We start from the raw sequence: 25,651 nt of genomic DNA on the forward strand, positions 1-25,651 counted from the left end.
CCCCCCCTTCTTTCCTTTACCCCTTTATTTTATTTATTTATTTCTTAATTATTTTCTCTCCTCCTCCCCGCTTTTATGCAACTCCTCTCCGATGGGCTTACTTTTGCTGGGAGCGAGTGTAAAAAGAGAGAAAATAGTATATACTCCCCCCTTTCTCTTTACCAGTTTTCTTTTGGGGTTTTTTTTTAAAACAGAAATATAAGTCTTATTTTTTGGTTTTCTCTCCCCCTTCCTTTCTCCTCACTCACCCAGGAGAGAGAGAGAGAGAGAGAGAGAGAGAGGCTTTTGCCCAGTACCTTTGTTCTTGCCACGTGGTGGTCGCTGCCGTTTGGGTGGGCCGGTGTTCGCTGCCGGTTGGGGGGGTCCCCGCTGCCGGTTGGGAGGGGGGGTCCCCACTGCCGGTTGGGGGGGGGGGGGTCCCCGCTACCGGTTTGGGGGTGGGGTCCCCGCTGCCGGTTGGGGGGGGGTCCCCGCTGCTGGCTGGGGGGGGGGTCCCCGCTGCCGGTTGGGGGGGGTCCCCGCTGCCGTACTTCGCGACCTCCTGGTCGCTGCCTCCGGCCTGGCCCCCCCTTCGGTCCCGCACCGCTCCTGGCCTGCTTTTGGGGGGGGGGGGGGGGGGGGCCTGCCGCTGCCGCACCGCTCCTGGCCTGCGTTGGGGGGGGGGAGGGCCTGCCGCTGCCGCCCCGCTCCTGGCCTGCGTTGGGGGGGGGGGGGGAGGGCCTGCCGCTGCCGCACCGCTCCTGGCCTGCGTTGGGTGGGTGGGGGGGGGGGGGGGGGGGGGTTGGACCTGCCGCTGCCGAGCCCCTCTGCTGCCGTCAAGCCCTGCCGCTAAGCCCCGCTGCCGCCGCCGCCGAGCCCCTCTGCCACCGCCGCCGCCGAGTCCCTCTGCCGCCGCCGCCGAGCCCCGTCGCCGCCGCCACCGAGCCCCGTCGCCGCCGATGCTCCTCCGCCGACCGGCCTGCCCGGGGGGTCCCTTCCCTGCTTTCTGCCGCGTGCGGGAGCCCCTCTCCCTGCGACCGCTTCGCTCGCCGACCGGAAGTCGAATCAGAACCATCCAAAGTTAACAATTTAAATTGCTTTGTTAAGTTGTTCCCAACAGGTCGCAATTGTCATGGGGAATTTAGCGTTTGTGGACAATTCCCGTGCAAAATGTTAGCTGGGAAATTCCAAGAGGATTCTCCAGTACATCTTTGGGGTATCACCCAAATCAGATGCTGGGGAGCCAAAAAGTAACAAACTAAAATGTTTTTTTTAAGTATTCTTATTAAGGTTTTGCAGAATTTTTCATAATAAAACAGTAGTAACAATAATAACAAAATGAACTAGAGTGAACGTTAACATAGTGTAAAAAAAGAATATACGATGACAATTAAATAGACATTACCCCACGCAAACCAGTCTTTCCACACCATCCCAATGAAGCACGAACGCCCCCCCCCCACCCCCCCTACGGATTGCTGCTGCTGACATTTTAATTTTCCCTGAGAAAGTCGAGGAACGGCTGCCACCTCCGAGAGAACCCTAGCGTAGACCCTCTTAAGGCAAACTTTATTTTCCAGAGGCTGAGAAACCCAGCCATATCGTTAACCCAAGTCTCTACACTCGGGGGCTTCGAGCCCCTCCACATTAATAAAATCCATCTCCGGGCTACGAGGGAGGCAAAGGCCAGGACGTCGGCCTCTTTCGCCCCCTACACTCCTGGGTCTTCTGACACTCCAAAGATCACTATCTCTGGACTCGGCACCACCCGTGTGTTAAGCACCTTGGACATTACCCTCGTGAACACTTGTCAGAACTCTCTAAGCTCCGGGCATGCCCAAAACATGTGGACATGGCTTGCAGGGCTGCCCTTGCACTTCATACAACTGTCTTCTACCCCAAACAACTTGCTCATTCTCGCTGCCGTCATGTGTGCCCGGTAGACCAACTTAAATTGAATTAAACTAAGCCTGGCACATGATGAGGAGGAATTAACCCTGCCAAGGACCTCTGCCCACAGGCCCGCTTCCAACTTCCACGACCCAAAAAACCCCGCCAAGCACCAGCTGAGCTCTTGCCCACCCCCCACTACGCTCCCGAGACTCAGCTGACCCATGCTGACCCCGGCAGCTCCCGCCCCTGGCGCGACCAGACTGTCGCCTCATTGTCCGGATCCCTCTCCCCACATGAATAAACCAATTAAACTTCTTCTCCAGCTCCAGTGAATTAATAGTAATATGAAACGAAAAATAAATAGAAGGCACTAACATTGCCCCGTGAGGAGACACTTGTTGAACCAAAGCTCCAACTTCCCAAGAAATCGCACTAAGTACAGGGCCCCCTCCCCCCTGTGTATCTCAACTTTGCCGAAAACACTGCACCCTCCAGCCACCACCACAGCCGTTACACCAACCCAACATTGTATTCAATCTTATCTTAGAAACGGTACCGTGTTACCCAGCCCCACCGCCGCATTCCACAAAGGTTAACTGTCCTTTAATTATAGTCCAGCTTTTCTTGTTTGACGAATGACCACGCCTCGTCTGGTGTCTCAAAATAGTGATGCCGTTCCTTGTACGTGACCCATAGCCTCGCTGGGTGTAGCATCCCAAGTTTCACCCCCTTGCTGAAGAGGGTCGCCTTCACCCGGTTGAATCCAGCATGTCTCGTGGCCAGCCCCACACCCAGGTCCTGGTAGATGCATATCACGCTGTTCTCCCACCTGCTGCTCCGTTCTTTTTTTGCCCACCGCAAGACAAGTTCCTTGTCCGAGAAGCGATGAAATCTCACCACCATGGCCCTTGGAAGTTCATTCGCCTTGGGCTTCCTTGCGAGGGCTCTGTGTGCCTCATCCAGCTCCAGGGTTTGAGGGAATACCCCCGTCCCTATCAGTGTCTCCAGCATCTTGGACACAAATGCTCCCGCATCCGACCCCTCCACACCTTCAGGGAGGCCCACAATTCTCAAGTTCTGTCTCCCGGACCTGTTTTCTAGGTCCTCCAGCCTCTCCTGCCATTTCTTGTGGAGGTCATCCTGCGCCTCGATCTTAAAGGGCCAATATGACCAACTCGTCCTCATGGTCGGATAGCGTTTTCTCCATCTCCTTAATCGCTTTCCCTTGTGCTGCCTGAGTTGCGATCATTTGGTCTATTGATGCCTTCATCGGGGCCAGCATGTCCTTTTTAAGATCAGCACAACAGCCCCTAAGGAACTCCTGTTGCTCCTGTGCCCACTGCGCCCATGCACCCTGGTCTATACCAGCCGCTATATTGTACCTCGGCACCCGCTTCTGTCTGTTGGGACTTAAACGCTTCACCCGGCCACTCCTGGTCCAGCTATCCATACAACAGAGAGGGAATCCTTTTGGCAGTGGTCGATTCATCAATCTGCCCCAAAAAGTCCATGAAAACTCCTGAAAAAAGGCCTGAGGGTCCATTCCAGATGGGAGCTGCCGAATGCGCGACCTACTCCTCCATGGCCGCCTCCAGAAATCTTACCACCGCTTCTTCAATGGCCTTTGCGAGATCTTTTCACAGTTGTTCCCTCTGCTGCTGGAATTCAACTTTAATAAAGGCCATCATGTCAGTTTGCCCTTCCCCCGCCTGCATGCTGGAAGAGGCTTTTGTCTTTGCTGCAGCTTCAACCAAATCCCTCACTGTTTCTGCCGGGTCTGGTAACCAAGAGATATACCATTCCTGGGGGAAAGTACTCCTTCAACATTCACCTACATCTTTTCATCAAAATTCCAACCCGTATTGATTAAAAAAGAACTCTTTTTTGTAACCTTGGGCAGGAGCTGGCTTGTGTGTGACCACTTACTCCATGGTCCACACTGGAAGTCCCACAAACCAAAATGTTAAATCTTACTTCCAACTGTGCCTAATAAAAGTATCTTCTTCAAGCAGTATCTACTTTAGGAATACAATATTGTTCCTTCGACTACCACTTACTTATATTTGTAACAGTGGTTAGTCACACTCTCTTGACCATTGTTGGAACCAACAATTCTACGGACACGTGCTTGTAGGATTAGAATAGCGGTTTTAATATACTCACAACAGAGCCAGCCTATTAGCCATTGAACTTTCGATGAACTGGCCGGCTGACCATGTGGCACTGAGCTTTTATACAGCAGCTTCCGGGGGAGGAGTCCTGGGCAGAGCCAAGGGAGAAGCCCCATACAACTTGAGCATTCCCAGAGCTACTCCCCCTGGAGGACAGGTAGTGCAACTGCACTTACAATACAGACACATGTATATACAGATTACAATCCGGTGTGAATCACATTCACCACATTTACCCCCGTGAAAAATCGAATCCAGCGGGGGTGGTGGCTCACAGAGTTAGTCTGTCCGGTGGATGAATTGTTCTTTTCGATCTGCGGACCACCGGGGTTGCAGCCTCTTGCGGTGGCTGTGTGGGTGTTGAGAGCTGGGGTACGATGGCAGACTCCGGGGTGGGTCTCGTCCGAACTTCATACACCTCTGGCTCGACCGGAGACTGAGGGCGCTGGGGGCGGGCTGGTTCTGGCGCGTGGAACCGGTGGGGTGAGCTTGCGGAATCGGGGGCGCGAGGGGGCGGCAGCATAGGGAACGGGGTAAGGGGTTCCTCAGTGAGGGTAGGGGGGGCTGGATCCAGCGGGTGCCAGGTCGCGAAGGGATACTGTGTCCTGGCGACCGTCCGGGAACTCCACGAATGCGTACTGAGGGTTGGAATGGAGGAGGTGCACCTTTTCAACAAGGGGGTCAGTTTGTGCCCCCTGACATGCTTCCTCAGGAGTACCGGGCCTGATGTCCTTAGCCATGCCGGAAGTGAGACTCCAGTGGTAGTGCCCCTAGAAAAAATGAAGAGTCGCTCGTGAGGGGTTTGATTTGTAGCTGTATAGAGGAGGGATCTGATTGAGTGGAGCGCGTCTGGGAGGACTTCTTGCCATTGGGAGACTTGGAGTTTTCTAGACCGGAGGGTCAGTAGGACGGTCTTCCAGACCGTCGCGTTCGCCCTCTCCACCTGCCCGTTCCCCCTGGGGTTGTAATTGGTAGTCCTGCTCGAGGCGATGCCCTTGTCGAGCAGGTACTGACGCAGCTCGTCGCTCATAAAGGACGAACCCCGGTCGCTGTGCACGGAGCTGGGGAAACCGAACAGGGTGAAGACACTATGCAGGGCCCTAATGACTGTGTGGGAGGTCATATCAGGGCATGGAATGGCAAAAGGGAATCGGGAGAACTCGTCGATGATGTTGAGGAAATAAATGTTCTTGTTAGTGGAGGGGAGTGGCCCTTTGAAATCGATCGCAAGGCGTTCAAAGGGCCTCGAAGTCTTGACCAGGTGAGCCCTGTCTGGTCTATAGAAGTGCGGTTTGCACTCTGCACAGATCGGGCAGTCCCTGGTGACCGCTTTTACCTCCTCGTTGGAGAAAGGCAGGTTTCGGGCTCAATGTAGTGGGCGAGCCGGGTGACCCCTGGATGGCAGAGATCAACGTGGATGGCTTTCAGACGGCTGATCTGCGCGCTGGCGTATGTCCCGCGGGATAGGGCATCCGAGGGCTCGTGAGCTTCCCCGGTCGATATTTAATATCGTAACTATAGGTGGAGAGTTCGATCCTCCACCGAAGGATTTTATCATTTTTTATTTTGCCCCTTTGCGAGTTGTCAAACATAAAGGCAACCGATCATTGGTCGGTGATGAGGGTGAACCTCCTACCTGCGAGGTAGTGCCTCCAGTGATGAACAGCCTCCACGATGGCTTGTGCTTCCTTCTCGACTGAGGAGTGTCGGAGTTCTGAAGCGGGTAGGGTACGGGAGAAAAATGCAACGGGCCTCCCTGCCTGATTTAAAGTGGCTGCTAGAGCTACCACTGAGGCGTCGCTCTCAACCTGAAAGGGAGTGGATTCATCCACCGCCCGCATGGCTGCTTTGGCGATGTCCTCCTTGATGCAGCTGAAGGCCTGGCGCGCCTCAGCTGACAGGGGAAATCGTGTGGCCTTAAAGAGTGGGCGGGCTTTGTCTGCATATTGAGGGACCCACTGGGCGTAGTATGAGAAGAACCCCAAGCACCGTTTGAGGGCCTTGGGGCAATGAGGGAGGAGGAGTTCTAAGAGGGGGCATGTGGTCCGGGTCTGGGCCCAGGACTCCATTCTCCACGACGTAGCCGAGGATGGCTAGTCTGTTTGTGCGGAAAACGTATTTCTCCTTGTTATAAGTGAGATTTAATTTCTATGCCGTTTGGAGAAAACGGTGGAGGTTGGCGTCATGGTCCTGCTGGTCATAGCTGCAGATGGTAACATTGTCCAGATACGGAAACGTGGCCCGCAGCCCGTACTGGTCTACCATTCGGTCCATTGCTCGTTGGAACACCGAAACCCCGTTAGTGACGCAGAAAGGGACCCGGAGGAAATGGAAGAGGCGGCCATCGGCCTCGAATGCCGTGTAGTGGCGGTCCTCCGGGCGGATTGGGAGCTGGTGGTTTGCAGACTTCAGATCCACCGTGGAAAATACCCGATATTGGCCGATCTGATTAACCATGTCGGCAATTCTGGGGAGGGGATACGCGTCTAGGAGCGTAAAGCGATTTATGGTCTGGCTATAGTCGACGACCATGCAAAATTTTTCCCCGGTCTTGACGACCACCACCTGAGCTCTCCAGGGACTATTACTGGCCTCTATGATCGCCTCACTGAGCAGCCGTCGGACCTCCGATCGGATAAAGACCCTATCCTGTAGGCTGTATCGCCTGCTGCGAGTAGCTACTGGCTTGCAATCTGGAGTGAGATTGGCGAAGAGCGGAGGGGGGGAGATGTGCAGCGTGGTTAGGCTGCAGATAGTGAGTGGGGGCAGGGGCCCGCCGAAGCTGAGGGTGAGGCTCTTGAGGTTGCACTGGAAATCCAGGCCTAATAAGAGTGGCGCGCAGAGGTCAGGCAGGACATAACGTTTAAATTTAGAATAACTTGCGCCTCGAATTGTGAGCGTAGCAATGGTGCGTCCTTGGAGTTGGACTGAGTGGGAGCCCGAAGTGAGGGCGATAGTTTGGCTCACCGGAAAAATAGAAAGCGAACAGCGTCTTACCAGCTCTGGATGTATAAAGCTCTCGGTGCTCCCGGAGTCAAAGAGGCATGGCGTGCTGTACCCGTTGATCTGGACCTCCGCCATCGAACTTCGTAGGTGCTTGGGGCGGGATTGATCCAGGGTGACTGCGCTGAGTTGCGGGTAGTCGGCGGCTCGATCAGCTGAGCTGGAGTGGCCCCGTGATGACTGCCCTCTGAGTTCGTAGTCGTCGAGGTGAGTTTCAGAGTTTGAAGGGGATGGATCCCAAGATGGCCGCCCCCATGAGTCGCACATGGCCGGCCGCATGGAGGAGGATTGCCAAGATGGCTGCCCCCATGAGTCGCACATGGCCGGCCGCATGGAGGAGGATTGCCAAGATGGCCGCCCCCATGAGTCGCACATGTCAGGTGGGGGCGGAGTCGGCATACAGGCTGTAGCATTTCGGGACCTGCAGGCCTGTGAATTCAGGGAACGGGTGCTTTCAGCCATGGGAGGGTTAGAGGCTGGGGCTTTCCTCGCCAGACACACTCTGGCATAGTGTCCTTTTCGCCCGCAGCTGCTGCAGGTCGTGGATCGGGCTGGGCAGTGCTGCCACGGGTGCTGGCTTTGGCCACAGAAATGGCAGGCTGGGGCAGCTGAGTACCTGGCTGAAGCAGCCGAGTAGCTGGCTGGGGCAGCAGAGTAACTGGCTTTGGCAGCGCGGTAGCTGGGGGGCCGTGCGGCACAGGCTTGGGGGGGACTGTTGGTCGGGGGTCCATGATGAGGTCGCGGGGTCCGCGGGAAACGAGGTGAGGCTGCGGAAGGAAACTTCCATAGTGGTAGCAGCCTCCACAGTAGTGTCTAAGTCCTGGGCCCCCTTTTCTAGCAATCTTTGGCGCACATAGTTAGACCTAAGGCCTGCCACGAAAACGTCCAGCTCAGCAAGCTCCCTATGTTCCGCTGCGGTAACCGCTTGATAATTACAGTCATTGGAAAGATTGTTCAACTCCCTTACAAACTCGGCTAGCATTTCTGTAGGCCGCTGACGGCGGGTCGTAAACACGTGGCATGCATAAACCTCGTTAATGGGCCTAACGTACATTTTGTCCAATATTGCCAGTGCTGCGGTGTAAGAACCGGCCGGATTTAGCTGTGTGGAGATTCTGTGGCTTACCCTCGCGTGCAGTAGGCTGAGTTTTTGTTCCTCCGTTGTTCCGGCGGTGCTGGCTTCTGCCAGGTAGGCTTTAAAACATCTCAGCCAGTGGGGAAAAATTTCCTTAGCCTCTGCATCCTCTGGGTTGAGTTCTAGGCGTCCGGTCTTGAGGGCTGCTTCCATGATTTCTTCGACTGTTTCCTGAGTATATTAAATTGTTGGAACCAACAATTCTACGGACACGTGCTTGTAGGATTAGAATAGCGGTTTTAATATACTCACAACAGAGCCAGCCTATTGGCCATTGAACTTTCGGTGAACTGGCCGGCTGACCATGTGGCACTGATCTTTATACAGCAGCTTCCGGGGGAGGAGTCCTGGGCAGAGCCAAGGGAGAAGCCCCATACAACTCGAGCATTCCCAGAGCTGCTCCCCCTGGAGGACAGGTAGTGCAGCTGCACTTACAATACAGACACATGTATATACAGATTACAATCCGGTGTGAATCACATTCACCACAACCATACAGCAAGGTGAACTGCCAGAAGGTCTAAAAGTAAAGTACAAAATTATAACATAATGTTAAACTTGTATTTTGATCAGTAAGCATTACTGGTTAATTGTGAGGCTATTTTACTTGTGCTGCATTTATGTTTCAGCTACAAAAACTAGCAAAGAAGAGGCCAGTGTGTCAGATGATAAAATACCGCCACAATTATCAGAATCTCATCACGCTGATTCAGGTAGAAGTCTTTTTTTCATTTTAAAGATTTGCCCATACAACAAAGTGTTCCAAGTGAAAAGTATTACCTGTGGAGAGAATTGGTTGAGAAATCATCGGCTTGAAGTGGCTAAATTTCCATTCTTTTGAATGAATATTGTATGTCATTGCTCCAGGTTTACTATATTCATATGTTACTAATCCTTGTATTGTTTCAAAAAATTATGAAGCATCTTGACTGGGATGTTCTACGCACCTTCACGTAAGGCAGATTTGGCTGCACGGGTGTAAAATATAATGAGAAGGCCTCAGACGTATTGCCCCGTGGTGTACATACAGGATGCAATCACCCTCTCTCCCATCAGTGGCATTTCCTGCCATTGAATGTCGGTAACATCATTAGAATACTTTAGCATATCATTATCGGGTCCATATGCCGGAATCCCCATGTCAAATAAAGTATTCACAGGGGTATGTCCCCACAACAGCATTATGAACTATTTATTTCAAAAGGTGTGCATCTGGCCAGCACAACTCCAAAGGGAACTCTTAGGTGAGTGCACTCAAGCTGCTGCAGCGCTCACAGAGCATTTCCATGTCTTCAACGGGGTGGGTAGGGTGATTCGGGGGGTGGTGGGGGGTGCGGTTGTCACAGGCAAGCATATTCAAAACTGCGTCTGGTGTGGGGGTCATGGGCTTTATTGAAGGGCTGCACAGTGGGATAGGAAGCCTGGAGCGCAGGCTTCAGTGTGATGCAGGGGTGTGGGCTATGGGGGTGGTGTGGTTGGTGGAGTCAGTATGGACTGAAGGTTCCAGGCAATCGCTGGGATGGGGGAGCTTATGCAGGCGGGATGTAGACGAAGTCAAGCCTAATGGAAAAATACGTTGATGATCAGTAACCCATCACGGCTGAGACCATTCTTGATCTCAATTGACATATTTGGAGTCAGATTAGTTATGTGATTGTGTCCACTCAAGCAGTACTTATGTGTGAGAATGTTAACTATTGCTTCTCAGTATTTAACCCTTAACGAACAGACTTCTAGATTCAATGACTACTGTGCTGTGGATACCATTGCCCAACCGGGCAAGCACCTGTATCCTAGAAAGTGGCCATGGCACACTGCCCAAGTCTAGCACTCCTAATCTTTGGTTCTGTGCTGAAGTACCTATTGACAAGTGTCCCCCATGTGCCAAGTTGATCACAAGGCCTTGCAATGCTTGCTCCTAAGATGAGAGCTCATGGTGCAGTATAGTGGCCACAGCTGTTGACATTTGGACATGTGGTGTGGAGCAAGGCTGGTGTGGAGTCTTGCCCAACCAGCATGAAAACTAAGCACTGGGCATCAATATTGTGGCCAGGACATGAGTCAATGACTTTGAGAGATGCTGTAGTTGATGAATGGACAAAGCAGACAACTGCTAACCGTCTCTCCTTTACATTGCAATGAGGGGACTATCAGAAACATGAAGCCTGGTAATCCTGCTTTCATTCTTCTCGCTCATGGGGAGGAGAGAAGAAGAAGACATCAGCGGTGCTGCTTTTTTCACCAAAGGCAGGAGTAGAACCTTCAAGAGAAAGTGGGGGCAGGACCTGCACCGTACACAGAGGATGAACCCCAGAGAACTGTCATTCATAGGCACCTTGCCAGACCTAGGGTCTACAGACGATGCTGGGCCTATCAGCAAATGTCCGAAATCTACGCATGCCCAGGGATCTGGTTGGTTATATCTGCTGCCTGTTGAAGGATGCGGTTCCACGGGGACTTGAAAGTAATCCGCTGCTATTGTTGCTAAACGTAACTGCAGCACTCAATTTTTACACCAATGGCCCCTTCCAGGGCTCTACAGGTGACATCAGTGGGATTTTGAAAGCCTCCACGTAGAAGTGCATCCAATAGGTCACAAGACAATCTTTATGAGGGCAAACAACTTATGGCAGGCAAGCCATGATATTAGAGCAATGAGATGTTGGAACAACTGCACGGGGCCTCACGGTAGCATGGTGGTTAGCATCAATGCTTCACAGCTCCAGGGTCCCAGGTTCGATTCCCGGCTGGGTCACTGTCTGTGTGGAGTCTGCACGTCCTCCCTGTGTGTGCGTGGGTTTCCTCCGGGTGCTCCGGTTTCCTCCCACAGTCCAAAGATGTGCGGGTTAGGTGGATTGGCTATGCTAAATTGCCCGTAGTGTAAGGTTAATGGGGGGATTGTTGGGATACGGGTTACGTGGGTTTAAGTGGGGTGATCATTGCTCGGCACAACATCGAGGGCCGAAGGGCCTGTTCTGTGCTGTACTGTTCTATGTTCTATGCACTTTCATGACATTCAAAGCTCCATGTCATCAAACCACCAACTACGTCAACCGCAAGGGCTTCTATTCACTAAGTGTGCAGACAGTCTGTGACCACAACAAATGCATTCTACAGGTGTGTGATTAATTACCAGGGACTGTGCATTGCTGCAAGGTTGATTGTACTTTTCTTTGTTCTTTGATAATTGATGAAATGTTGCATAAAACTTTAGCTAATCAACCAGAGTGCAAGTTGATAACCACTCTGGCATAGTTGGAGAGTATGGTCTTTTTCAGTTAGTCTCTGGCTGACATTCCAGATTGTCTTTTGTATATGGAATAGCCCTCTTGCTCTACAATTGGTTTGGTTTCTTTCTGCACATTTCAATGCTTTACTTGTGGGAGGAAGGGCTTTCAACAAAGCTGATATCCTAGAGAAATCTCCAAGAGTTCTGAGGTATTGTATAACATTGTCCAATAAAGAATTTAAAGAGGAGGTTTGGTGCAATATAACAAAAAAGTCATAGAGAATGAAAAGCCTTGGTAAGATAGTCTTGATGATAAGACAGTGGCACTCTTGCTCAAGCGTAACGGGCCGGTGATTAGCGGGAAAGGTCAAAAACGGGAACCGCGCCAGGTGCCAAACAGTTTCCGATACAACCAGCCTGCTCCCTTAGGCGTATTCAGAAACTCGCCGTAGTGTGAACAGAAACCAATTATCACCACATAAGCCCCATTTCCATACAATTAACAAGAGCCACCTCTCATCCAACGGCCTCCTGTCATTCACCGGCCTCCCAGCAAGTGCTCATGCTGGCACTGATTGGTACTCCTTTTTAAAAACATGAACTTTAAAAGCCTTTAAAAGCGAGCAGAGGACAACTGAAAAAATAATAAGGCGAGGGGGTGTGGGGGGGGGGGGGGGGGGGGGGGGGGGGGGGGGGGGAGATGAAATATGAGTGTAAGCTAGCTAGTAATATAAAAGAGTTCTTTTCAATAAAGTCTGGAGAAGTAATAATAGGAAACAACGAAATGGCAGAGGAACTGAATAATCACTTTACATCAGTCTTCACAGTGGAAGACACCAGTGGGATGCCAGAGCTCCAGAAGAATTATGGGACACAGGTAAGTGTAGTGGCCATCTCGAAGGAGAAAGTTCTGGGGAAACTGAAAGGTCTGAAGGTGGATAAGTCACCTGGACCGGATGGACTATACGCCAGGGTTCCAAAAGAGATAGCTGAAGAGATTGTGGAGGCATTGGTGGTGATCTTTAAGGAATCACTGGAGGCAGGAGGGTCTCAGAGGAAAGCGGCTAATGTAACCCCTGTTTAAGAAGGGAGAGAGGCAGAAGATGGAAATGATAGGCCGGTTAGCCTGACTTCGGTCATTGGTAAGATTTTAGAGTCCATTGTTAAAGATGAGATCGCGGATAACTTGGAAGTGCATGATAAAATAAGACTGAGTCAGCATGGCTTTGTCAAGGAGACGTCATATATAACAAATCTGTTAGAGTTCTTTGAGGAGGTAACAAAGATGTTAGACAAAGGAGAACCAGTGGACGTGATTTAGTTAGATTTCCGGAAGGCCTTTTTCAAGATGCCACAGAGGAGAGTGTTCAATAAGTTAAGAGCCCAGGGTATTAAGGGTAAGACCCTGGCATGGATAGAGGATGGCTGACTGGCAGAATGCAGAGAGTGGGGATAAAGGGGTCTTTTTCAGGATGACAGCCAGTAACTAGTGGTGTGCCTCACGGGTCGGTGCTGGGACCACAACTTTTCACAACATACATTAATAATCTGGAAGAAGGAACTGAAGGTACTGTTACTAGGTTTGCAGATGATACAAAGATCTGTAGAGTGACAGATAGTATTAAGGAAGCAGGCGGGTTGCAGAGGACTTGGAGAGGCTAGGAGAGTGGGGAATGAAGTGGCAGATGGAATACAATGTGGCAAAGTGTGAGGCGATGCACATTGGAAGGAGAAATGGAGGCATGGACTATTTTCCAAATGGGGAAATGCTGAGGAAATCAGAAGCACAAAGCGACTTGGGAGTCCTTGTTCAGATTCTCTTAAGGTTAACGTGCAGGTTCAATCAGCAGTTAGGAAGGCAAATGTCAAGTGAGCAATCATGTCGAGAGGGCTGGAATACAAGACCAGGGATGTACTTCTGAGGCTATATAAGGCTGTGGTCAGACCTCATTTGGACTATCATGAGCAATGTTGGGCCCTGTATCTAAGGAAGGATGTACTGGCCTTGGAAAGGGTCCAGAGGAGTGTCATGATATGCAGACATATAGATAATGATATACCGACAGGCACAGACAGGCAGCTAATGAACACAGAGAACAGGACATGACCAATGAGCAGGCAGGAAACTCAGGGGTGGTATCTCACTATAAAAGGCACGAGGCACTCACACTCCACCACTTTCCACTGATGAACATCTACAGAGTGAGTCAGGATGTATGTACAGTATCACACCTCCAGCACGTGGCTCAGAGCTAGTCTGGTTCAGTCAGACAGAGTAGCCACATTTAGGTTAGCAGAGAATCAAACTCATAGAGAACTGTGCTAAATCTAAATGAGCTACTGGTTCAATAAATCAGATTGAACTAACTTCAAGGTCTGGAAGTATCTTTTGGTTAAAGCTGCATCCAGTTGCAGCCTGTGTTATCCCAGAATACATAACACGACATGCTACCATGAGACTGCTTAATCTAGGTGGTTTACCTCAGTCTGTTCCGTGATGACCAGCCAATGTATCCCGGCACCATGGAGAAGAATCAGGTTCCTCACCAGCTCAGGACCTCCGGCAATCTCAGTGCCAACTGGCGGACATTTAAGCAAAAGTTTCTGCTGTACATCGAAGCTTCAGATCTCGTGGGTGCATCTGATGCAAGAGATTGCACTTCTCCTCTCAACAGTGGGTGATCAAGCCATCGAACTCTTCAACTCTTTTCACTTCACCGAAGGCCAGGACAAGACAAAGTTTCAGACCATCCTGGACAAGTTTGACAGTCACTGTGAAGTGACATGCAAAAGCTGGTGCCTTTGCATGACGCCACCTCTAGACTCCCCACGCCGACCCCTCCTCCATTACCCATTTCCTAATCATGGCCACATTAGCCGCCCAATAGTAGCTACAGAAGTTCGGCAGTGCCAACCTTCACCCCCCCCCCTCCCCCCCCACGCCCCCCGACTGCGCTCCAAAAACAGCCTTTTAACTCGTGGGGTCTTGTTTGCCCGCACAAATCCCGTAATAATCCTGTTCACCCGCTTGAAGAAGGATTTGGGGATGAAGATGGGAAGGCACTGAAAAGCGAACAGGAATCTGGGGAGAACCGTCATCTTCACAGTCTGCACTCTTCCCACCAGGGAAAATGGGAGTATGTCCCACCTTTTAAAGTCTCCCTCCATCTACTCTATAAGCCGCAATAGATTGAGCCTGTGTAAGGCATCCCAGTTCCTAGCCACCTGTACACCTAGGTAACAAAAACGTCTCTCACCATCTTGAGCGGGAGCTCTCCCAGTCTCTCCTCCTGACCCCTAGCGTGGGTTACAAATAGCTCACTTTTTCCCACGTTTAACTTGTATCCCGAGAAACTCCCAAAGTCCCTTAGGATCCGCATGACCTCCCCCATCCCCTCGATCGGCTCCGAAATATACAATTGCAGGTCGTCTGCGTAGAGGGAAACGCGGTGCCCCCCCCCCCCCCCCCCGACCAGCCCCCTCCAGTTCCTTGAAGTCCTCAGCGCTATGGCTAATGGCTCGACTGCCAGGGCAAATAGTAACGGGGATAGGGGGCACCCCTGTCTCATCCCTCTGTGCAGTCTAAAATACTCCGACCTCAGCTGGTTCGTGGATACACTTGCTACGGGGGCCTGATACAGTAACTTGACCCACCCTATCAATCCCTCACCAAATCCAAACCTACTGATGAACCATCAATTGAACGCGAGACGAGTTGCTGTACAAAAGTTAGGCTTTAATAAGCTAGATGTTAGCCCTGCGGTCGACTACAGTAAATGGACGACCGCCGGGCGTACTGGGTATTTATACCTCACCCTGGAGGCGGGGTTAGCTCAGCCTCTCGACCAATCGGGGAGCCGTCACATGACTGATCTCAACCAATCGGTCGAGAGGCACATGACCGACCAGGGCCAATGGTAAGCTGGTGTTCTGTACCAATGGCAGGCAGCTATGTTAATCATACCACCACACCTACCTAACACTTCCCACAGGTACTCCCATTCCACTCTGTCAAAGGCTTTCTCTGCATCCATTGCAGCCACTACTTCTGCGTCTCCTCCTTCTGAGGGCATCATAATGACATTCAGGAGCCTCCTCACATTTGTGTTCAATTGTCTGCCCTTGACAAAACCCGTCTATACTTCCTCAATCACTCCCGGGACGCAGTCCTCTATTCTGGTAGCCAAAATTTTTGCCAGCAGTTTGGCATCCATATTCAGGAGCGATATTGGCCTGTAGGATCACAGTGAAGCGGACCCTTCTCCCTCTTCAAAATGAGCGAGATCAATGCCTGCGACATCGTCGGGAGGTGGGTTCCTCTCTCCTTTGCCTCGTTAAAGGTTCTTGGCAGGAGTGGGCTCAGTAGCTCCAAGAATTTCTTATAGAATTCTACAGGGAAGCCGTCCGACTGCATACTTGCTAGGCCCTTAACTATCTCCTCCAACTCAATCGAGGCCCCCAGTCCCTCCACCAGATCTTCGTCCACCCTTGGGAACCTCAATTGATCCATAAATTGCTTCATCCCTTCCCCGCCCCTCGGGTGTTCTGGCTCATACAGTTTACAATAAAACTCCTTGAAGACTTCATTGATCTTCTCTGAGCCCAAGATCGTATTGCCTTCCTTATCCCTCACTCCCCCGATCTCCCTGGCCATCTCTTTCCTGCGAAGTTGGTGTGCCAGCATCCTACTTGCTTTCTCCCCATACTCGTAGACTGCCCCCTTCACCTTCTTCAGCTGTGCCTCCACCTTCCCAGCAAATCAAACTCCGCCTGCAATCTCCGGCGCTCCTTAACAGCCCTTCCTCGGGGATCTCCACTTCCTGTCTACTCTAAGTATCTCTCCCACCAGCCTCTCGCTCTCCGCCCTCTCCCTCTTCTCTCTGTGGGACCTAATAGAAATTAACTCCCCTCTGATAACCGCCTTCATAGCCTCCCAGACCGTTGTTGCTGTTACCTCCCCTGTGTCATTTGTTGTCACATAGTTCTGGATGCTCCTTCTCCACCCACACACCCCCTCATCCGCTAGCAGTTCCACATCCAGTCTCCAGAGAGGGCGCTGCCCTCGCTCCGCCCCCAGTCGCAGGTCCACCCAATGCGGGACATCGTCCGAGACCACAATGGCCGAATACTCGACTCCCTCCACCTCGGTTTTACCCAGCATGCGCCTCATGAATTCCACGTCATCCCAGTTCGGGGCATAGACGTTCACTAACACCACCCAGGCCCCCTGCAGCCTTCCACTCACCATTATGTACCTACCCCCTTGTCCGCCATGATGCTCCCTGCCTCGAACGCCGCGCGTTTACTCACCAGAATTGCCACCCCTCTGGTCTTAGAGTCTAGCCCCGAATGGAACACCTGGCCCACCCATCCCCTCCTTAACGTCGTTTGGTCAGCGAGTTTTAAGTGCATCTCCTGTAGCGTGGCCACGTCCGCCTTTAATCCCGGTAAATGCGGGAACACACGGGCCCTTTTGACCAGTCCATTCAGACCCCTCACATTCCACGTGATCAGCCTGGACGGTGGGTTGTCCCAAGCACCCGCTCAGCACTGATTCCCCCCCCCCCATTATGCTTCTGTAAGTCAACTGACCCATGCTGACCCGGTCCCCCCCTCTATCTCCAAGCTTACTATTGTCTCCTCCTTCGGGCACTCAACCCCCCCCCCCCCCCCCCCCCCCCCCCCCCCCCCCCCCCCCCCCCCCCCCCCCCACAGGGTAAGAGGGCAAGAGCCATTCAGATTCTTCCCGAGCAACGAAAAACACAACCCGGGCGTTACACCGCTCCCTGAGAGAAACACAGAATAAAAAAAAGTAAAATACCCCATAAAAAAGAAAAGCGAACAACTTAAATTCTACTGCTAATCTTACATCAGGCCAACAACCGGTTGCACATCGCCGTCAGAGAGTTTCACTCACGTGCAGCTACCCCTTTGTTCGAGTCCAGCTTTTCATGCTTAATAAATGTCCACGCCTCGTCCGGCGTATCAAAGTAGTGGTGCCTGTTCTGGTACGTTACCCAGAGCCTCGCCGGATGCAGGAGCCCGAACTTCACCCTTTTCTGTGGAGGACCTCCTTAGCCCGGTTGAATCCCGCACGCCTCTTAACAAGTTCAGCTCCCAAGTCCTGATATATGCGAATCTCACCGTTCTTCCACTTACTGCTCCGCTCCTTCTTTGCCCAACGCAAGACACGCTCCCTGTCTGTGAAGCGGTGGAACCTTATCACCATCGCCCTCGGTGGTTCATTCGCCCTAGGCTTCCTCGTGAGGACTCTATGCGCTCCGTCCAGTTCAAAGGGCCGCGGGAAGGCACCCTCGCCCATCAGTGTCCCCAACATTGTACCACATACCTGCTCGCGTCCGCCCCTTCTGCACCTTCAGGGAGGCCCAGAATATGCAGGTTGTGACTCCTGGACCTATACTCGAGGTCATCCAGTCTCTCCACTCTGCTTCCACTCTGACCGCCAGGCCCAGGATCTCATCCTCATTATCAGATACCTTCCTCTCATCTTCTTTAATCGCTATCCTGGACCTTCTGAGTCTCCACCATCTTTTCCAAAGAGGCCAGCATCACCGTCTTCAGCTCTGCAAAGCAGCTTCTCAAAAACTCTTTCTACTCTCTCGACCAGTGGGCCCACGCTGCTTGGTCCGCGCCGGCCGCCATTTTGTCCTCCTGGACCCGCTCAGCTCTCTTCCCCGCAATCGCTCTTTTAACGGCCCCGCTCCTGGTTCCGTCCATGCAGCAGTGGGGGGAACCTCTCCAGCATCCTTTGCCACGCCAGGAATCACTGCCAAAGTGCCGTTGCCGCTCCGTTTAAAGGCCCGAAACTCCGATCCCGGCGGGAGTTGCCGTGTGCGCGACCTATTCGGACATGGCCGCTACCGGAAGTCCCCACCAATGAAATCTTCAAGCGCGACATATTCAAACAGCGTCTACAAGGTAAAGAAGAATCTTTCAATTCCTTCTTAACTGACCTCCGCCTGCTAGCGCTGTCCTGCAACTTTGGTGATGTTACTGACTCCATGATCAGAGACCCAATCGTTTTTGGAGTTCACTCTGATCCTCTGAGAGAGCAGCTACTGAAAATCAAGCATATGACTGTGCCAGTCGCGATTGAAACATGCACAGTGCATGAGCACGCCAAAAATCACTATGCCCAGTACAAATCGGCTGAAAATGAGAAACTTGCCTCCCACGAGGCAGAGAGTGTGCAGGCCATCTCCCGGATGCAGCGCCTCAGCATTGATGAAAGCGGCCATTTCACGAGCTTTTCCTGGGGCCCCACGGATACGCGATGCGAAGGGGATAACGAAGCGGTCGACACCCGCAGTGCGCATGTGCGACGACGCGCGGTGCATCAGGACGCCAATGTCATGATGTGCTCGAACTGCAGCAACGTCCACTTAAAGAAACACTGCCCTGCGGAGACTTCCGGTGGTGGCCATGGAGGAGTAGGTCACGCATTCGGCAGCCCCCGTCTGGAACGGACTCTCGGACCTTTTTACAAGGGGTTTTTACAGACCTTTTGGGGCAGATTGGTGAAGCGAACACTGCCAAAAGGATTCCCTCTCTGTTGTACGGATAGCTGGGCCAGGAGTGGCCGGGTGAAGCGTTTAAGTCCCAATGGACAGAAGCGTGCAGAGGGGGCACCGAGGCACGGCAGGGCGGCCGGTATAGTCCAGGGTGCATGGGTGCAGTGGTCATAGGAACAACAGAGGCGGGCATGACAGCATCATTTAAGCTGTATCTAGACAGATACATGAATGGGCAGGGAGCAGAGGGATACAGATCCTCAGAAAATAGGCGACAGTTTTAGATAGAGGATCTAGATCGGCGGAGGCTTGGAGGGCCGAAGGGCCTGATTTTGTGCTGTAATTTTTCTTTGTTCTTTGTTCTTTGAGTTCCTTAGGGGCTGCTTTGCTGATCTTAAAAAGGACATGCTGGCTCCGATGAAGGCATCAATAGACCAAATGAGTGTAATTCAGGCGACACAAGGGAAAGCAATTAAGGAGATGGAGAAAAACTATCCGTCCATGAGGACTGTCATAATATCCACTCATGTATATAATGAGATGCAAACAGGCAGTTGTAGTGATCTGTACATCTGTACATACATCAGCACATACACCAGGGACTGCAGCACAGATGTAACAGTCACAGCACCACTAGAGGGCAGCATCAGAGATGGGTATAAAGGGTCGAGCACAAGGTAGGATCGGCCTCTTTGAGAAGCACAGAGCTAGTGAGCAGCAGCAGACAGAGACAGCTCAGCATAGGCAGTTTACCTTAGCTTCACTGGTCATACCTCTTGACTGTTTTACATCTAGTTGAGCTCTGGGAGCAGAACGAACCCTTTGAATAAAGAGCTTGGGTTAACTGGAAGTCTTCAGTCTTCATTCAGACTTAGAGAATAACATATGGTACCAGGTGTGATTTCAGCAAGCTAGCTAGACAAGAGCAGAGGACTTAAACCAGACATTTGACCACGGAAGGCCTCGCAGTATTCGGACCCTTCAGATACCAATCGGCACGATGAACCCAATCCAACCTCCACGCCTGCTCCAGACCACTGGTAATATGTATTCCAATTGGAAACTTTTTATACAACAGTTCAAAATATATCTAGAAGCTAAGGATCTAACCTCAGCGTCTGATGCCAGGAAGATAGTCTTGCTCTTATCCCTGGCTGGACCGCAGGCACTAGAAATATATAATTCCTTTATATACCTGGCAGGGGAGGACAAGGGCAAGCTGGAAATAATCATCAAAAAATTTGAAACCTACTGTCAATCTGAAGTCAATGAGATATTTGAAAGATTCAAGTTCACAAGGCGTTTGCAAAAACCGGGAGAATCTTTCAGCAGTTTTGTAACTGATTTAAAATTACTAGCTCAATCCTGCAACTTTGAAAATCTCTGTGACTCCCTCATCAGAAACCAGATAGTTCATGGTATATCTGATGAGGGACTTAGAAAATCCTTACTTAAACAAAAAGATCTAACCCTAGAAACAGCCATGCAAAGATGCTCTACTTATGAAAGAAGTAAAGAAGAATATGAGGAGTTTACTTACCGGGACCAAGGCCTTCACCACGAGGTCGAGCCCGTCAAAATGGTGGCCCAGGCTTCCAGAAGGTGCTCCTCTAGCGGCAATCCCGCAAGCGTGAACCTGGATGCAGGCCACACGCATGCGTAGTTCTCCTGAAGATTTGACACGGAAGAAAGCATCTACTGCGCATGCGCGAGCTTGGACGGACAGTGTCATGACGTGTCCCCGCTGCGGTCATGCCCACTTAAAAGGGCAATGTCCAGCTTCTGGAAAACGATGTTTAAAGTGTGGCAAATACAATTACTTTGCCTCACAGTGCAGAGCTGCACTGCTAATGAAGACAACTAGACAGAAACACATGAGCTTCAATGTAAAAAGCATAGATTCAACGGAGCACAAAAAATCCAATGATGAGTATTCCTCAGACGAGGACAACCTCACTTGCGACAACTCTCTTGTTGTGGACACGGTCGAGACAATCGAGGAACATGACGCAACAATCGCCATGCCTCACCCGGTCAACAGCATTGATTCCAGCAGTGAGTGGACTGCGACTGTGCAAGTCAATGACTTTCCATTAGTCTTCAAGCTTGACACTAGGGCCTCAGCTAATCTCCTCACTAGCAAGGCTCTCCATTCGATTCCAGTCGACCATGAAATAATACCCGCTGCATGTCAGCTGAAGGACTACAACGGCAATCAGATCACCTCAAAGGGATCGTGCCATCTCCGGGTGGACAGCAAGGCGATACGCAAGCAGCTACGATTCTAGATTGTAGATGACAGCAAATCATCACTGTTAGGCGCTCAGGCCTGCAAAGACCTGCGGCTGGTGCAATGCATTTACATGCACACCCAGGATCCATCAAGCCTGGAAGCTAAAATCCACAGCATTCTACAAGAATACCCCGACGTATTCAAAGGCATGGGCACCTTACCCTGCCAATACAAAATCATGCTGAAACAGACACCAAACCCGTCATTCAGCCGCCCAGGAGGGTTCCAATTCCACTGCGGGAGAAGTTGAAAGCGGAACTCAACAGACTGCAGTCACAAGGCGTCATATCGCGAGTCACACAGCCGACTGACTGGGTTAGCTCCATTGTCTGAGTTAAGAAACCATCTGGAGATCTTCACATATGCATAGACCCGAAGGACCTAAACCAGAACATTCGCCGGGAACACTACCCCATCCCCAAGCATGAAGAGATCACGTCTGAGATGGCGAATGCTCGTATCTTCACCAAGCTCGACGCCTCACAGGGGTTTTGGCAGATACAGCTCGATGATTCGAGCAGATTACTGTGTACGTTCAACAAGCCATTTGGATGTTTCTGCTTCAATCGCATGCCCTTTGGCATTATCTCTGCGTCAGAGATTTTCCACAGGATAATGGAGCAAATGACCGAGGGCATCGAGGGTGTCAGAGTCTATGTGGATGACATCATCGTATGGTCCACCACTGAAGAAGAACTCCTCTGTCATCTGAGGAAGGTGTTTCAGAGGATTCATAAATACGGTTTGAAACTGAACCAGGCAAAATGCACATTTGCGAAGGAGCCTGTAACCTTTTGGGTGACACTATATCATCTCAGGGTGTCAGCACTGATGAGGTGAAAATCACTGCAATATGGACCATGAAGACGCCACATGACAAGAAGGCGGTGCTACAATTTCTGGGCTTCGTCAACTTCCTCGACAGGTTCATCCCAAACCTGTCCGCACGGACGGCAGCTTTACGCAATCTCCTACGAAAAACCACTGCGTTTGAGTGGACACAATGTCACCAAAATGAATGGGTGGATCTCAAACAGCAACTAACGAGGGCACCGACCCTTGCTTTCTTTGGCGCAACCAGACCCACCAAGATCTCCACTGGCGCCAGCCAGGACGGGGTTGGCGCCGTTCTCCTCCAACAGGACGACCAGTCTGACTGGGTCCCGGTGGCATACGCGTCCAGGGCTGTAATGAACTCCAATTGGCTTTATTGGTTGGCCAATTGGAGTATGAGCTCCCTCAATGATAGCTCATTGAGGGGGCCCATATAATCACCTGTGTAGGCTTTGTGAGCAGTCTTAAGTTGACTGGACTGCTAGCAGCACTGTTTGTAGCTGCTCCTGTAATATCGTTATTGTAAATAAATATTGGTGTGGTGACGGAACTCCTACCTCCCGTGGATTACTACAGTGGCGACGAGGTAAACTACAAATTTTGCAGAGACCAGCTGCCGCACTCGGAGGGTAAGCCTTGCCATTTTAAAAATGCCGTTTTTGGGAGGTTAGAGGCATTCGACCCGGCTATTGAGGACTGGTCCCAGTATGTGGAGAGAATGTGTTACTTCTTCCGGGCAAATGATATACAGACGGACGAAAGGAGACGGCTTATCCTGCTGTCGGCGTGCGGACCCTCCGCTTTCGCCATTATACGTAGTCTGATTTATCCCGATGCGCCGGACACGAAAACTTTCCAAGAAGTAACGGAATTGGTGAAAGAGCACTACGACCCAAAACCACCCCTCATTTTGCGTAGGTACAGATTCTACAAAGCGAACCGGGAAGACAGGGAGTCAGTCACGAATTTCTTGACCCGCCTGAGAAGGCTGGCGGAAAAATGTGAGTTCGGCCCGACGCTAAATGAAATGCTTCGGGACCGGTTAGTGTGTGGTACAAACGACCTCACAATACAGAAACGCCTGTTGGCGGAAACGCAGCTAAACTGCAGGCAGGCGTTACAGCTCGCACTGTCCCTAGAAAAGGCAGCAAGTGGGGTGCAGGAACTACAGGGCACGCCAATGGAGGTAGATACCTGTGAGAGGGACTACCACAACGGGTCCTGCTACCAGATAGCCGCTCTCAGGAAAAACCTGAGGAATAGAGGGAAAAAGGAAAACCCCAGAACTGCCCCCAAGTCTGCCAGGACTAACTGGAGACAGAGGGAAGTACCGGCTGAGGCTCCCCCAACAGAGAAGGACCGTTTCTGGCACCAGACAGAGTGGGGTAACAACGACAGAAACCCTAGGAGGAGGTGGCAAAAGAGGAATAGCAGGTGGGGACGCAGGGAAGTACACAACCTAGACGCCCCATCCTCCTTCGAAGGGGAACAATTATATAATATTACAACGAAGAAAGCAGAACCCATTAGGATTACCCCACGGGTGAACGGGCGGCCGACAATAATGGAAATAGACACGGGTGCGGCCGTATCAGTAATGGGAGTGGCAGCATTTAGAAAAATCAAAAATGGACTCCAGCCACTAACCCTAACAAAAACATCGACGCAACTTAAAACCTACACGGGGGAACCCCTGGAAGTTCTAGGCACGACTCATGTACCCATGGAATATGAGAAAAAATTGCTCAGATTACCGTTGATGATAGTAGAGGGCTCCGGACCGAGCTTAATTGGACGGAACTGGCTGAAAGACCTAAAATTAGATTGGATGACAATTTTCCAGAGTGGAAGCGGGCAGTTGAGTGGAGTACTCCAAAAATACCCGGAGGTCTTCCAGGAAGGTTTGGGGGAAATCATTGGCGCCAAAGCAACTTTGCACGTGGACCCAGAAGCCCATCTGAAATTTTGTAAGGCCAAGCCGGTACCTTTTGCATTAAGGAAGAAAGTAGATGACGAAATAGAAAGGTTATGGCTCGACGGCATTATCAGACCAGTACAATTTTCGGAATGGGCAGCGCCGGTGGTACCAATTTTGAAGCCAGACGGCTCGATATATCTCTGTGGAGATTTCAAACAGACAGTAAACAAATACGCGCTGCTGGACAAATACCCAATCCCGAAAATAGACGACCTATATGCCAAATTGGCAGGTGGGCTTTTATTCACAAAACTATACATGAGCCACACCTACCTGCAGTTAAAACTGGACATGGGATCCCAGAAGTTCGCTACGATCAACACCCTGAAGGGCCTTTTTCGTTATACTAGGCTACCTTTTGGAGTGTCATCAGCCTGCGCTATATTCCAGCGTACGATGGAAAATATTCTGCAGGGACTACCGCAGGTGGCGATTTATTTGGATGATGTCTTAATCATGGGTAGGACAAACAGGGGACACTTAAGGAACCTGGAGGAAGTGCTCAGGCGTTTCGCAAAGGCAGGCGTATGGCTAAAAAGGGAAAAATGTGTTTTTCTGGCCCCACAAGTGACGTACCTGGGATATAAAGTAGACGAGTCAGGCTTACATCCATTAGAAGACAGTAAGGGCAATAAAAGAAGCCCCAGCTCCCACCACGGTCCAGGAGTTACGATCATTTCTAGGGTTGGTAACCTATTATGGAAAATTTATTGAAAATAGGGCATCCATCCTAGAACCCCTCCACCAGCTACTAAAAAAGGGGCAAGAATGGAAATGGTCCACCCGCCAAAACCGAGAATTTAGGGACATTAAGGAACAGCTGTCATCCGAAAATGTCCTACAGCATTATGACCCAAGGAAGGAGTTGGTGGTCACTTGTGATGCATCCCCCTACGGGGTAGGAGCCGTCTTAGCCCATAGAGGAAGGAATGGGGAAGAACGGCCAATAGCCTATGCTTCGAGAACCTTGGCGATGGCTGAGAGGAAGTACGCCCAAATCGAGAAGGAAGGACTGCCGGTGACATTCACAGTAAAAAAATTTCACCAGTATCTGTACGGGCGGAAATTCACCATAGTGACGGACCATAAGCCGTTATTAGGGTTATTAAAAGAAGACAAGTCAATACCCCCGATTGCATCAGCTAGAATCCAATGCTGGGTGTTGCTACTGACGGCATATAGATACGTTCTGGAGCACAGACCTGGAACGCGAGTAGCACGCAGATGCTTTGAGCAGACTTCCCCTCCCGGACACTCCGCCGCAAATACCAAAAGTAGAGGAGACAGTAATGACTCTAAATTTTTTGGACACCCTACCAGTAGACGCACAACATATTCGGTTGTGGACGCAAAACGACCCAGTTTTAGCCAAGATGAAGCATTTACTGCTAACAGGGGAACTGGAAAGACCAGTGGAGCCCCAGATGCACCCATACTGGAGCAGAAGGAACCAAATAACCGTAGAAGACGGTATCCTATTATGGGGAGCCAGGGTAATCGTTCCAGCTCAGGGCCGTCAGGCAATCTTAACTGAGTTACATCACGGACACCCAGGGGTGTCTAAAATGAAGATGCTAGCTCGAAGCTACGTTTGGTGGCCAGGT

At 51.2% G+C, this 25,651-nt stretch overlaps 1 protein-coding gene across 5 annotated transcripts in view; it reads left to right on the forward strand.

Annotated features, from left to right (window-relative positions):
• LOC119953068 (transcriptional regulator ATRX homolog) overlaps positions 1 to 25,651 on the forward strand; it is a 608,924-nt gene that overhangs the window by 435,445 nt on the left and 147,828 nt on the right. For all 5 annotated transcript variants that reach the window (XM_038776923.1, XM_038777098.1, XM_038777278.1 and 2 more), the window contains one exon: positions 8,811 to 8,894. In XM_038776923.1, the coding sequence (XP_038632851.1) occupies positions 8,811 to 8,894 (84 nt within the window). The remainder of the gene's footprint in view (positions 1 to 8,810; positions 8,895 to 25,651) is intronic.

The sequence above is a fragment of the Scyliorhinus canicula genome, chromosome 1 (genome assembly GCF_902713615.1).
Source record: "Scyliorhinus canicula chromosome 1, sScyCan1.1, whole genome shotgun sequence".
Taxonomy (NCBI): Eukaryota; Metazoa; Chordata; class Chondrichthyes; order Carcharhiniformes; family Scyliorhinidae; genus Scyliorhinus; species Scyliorhinus canicula.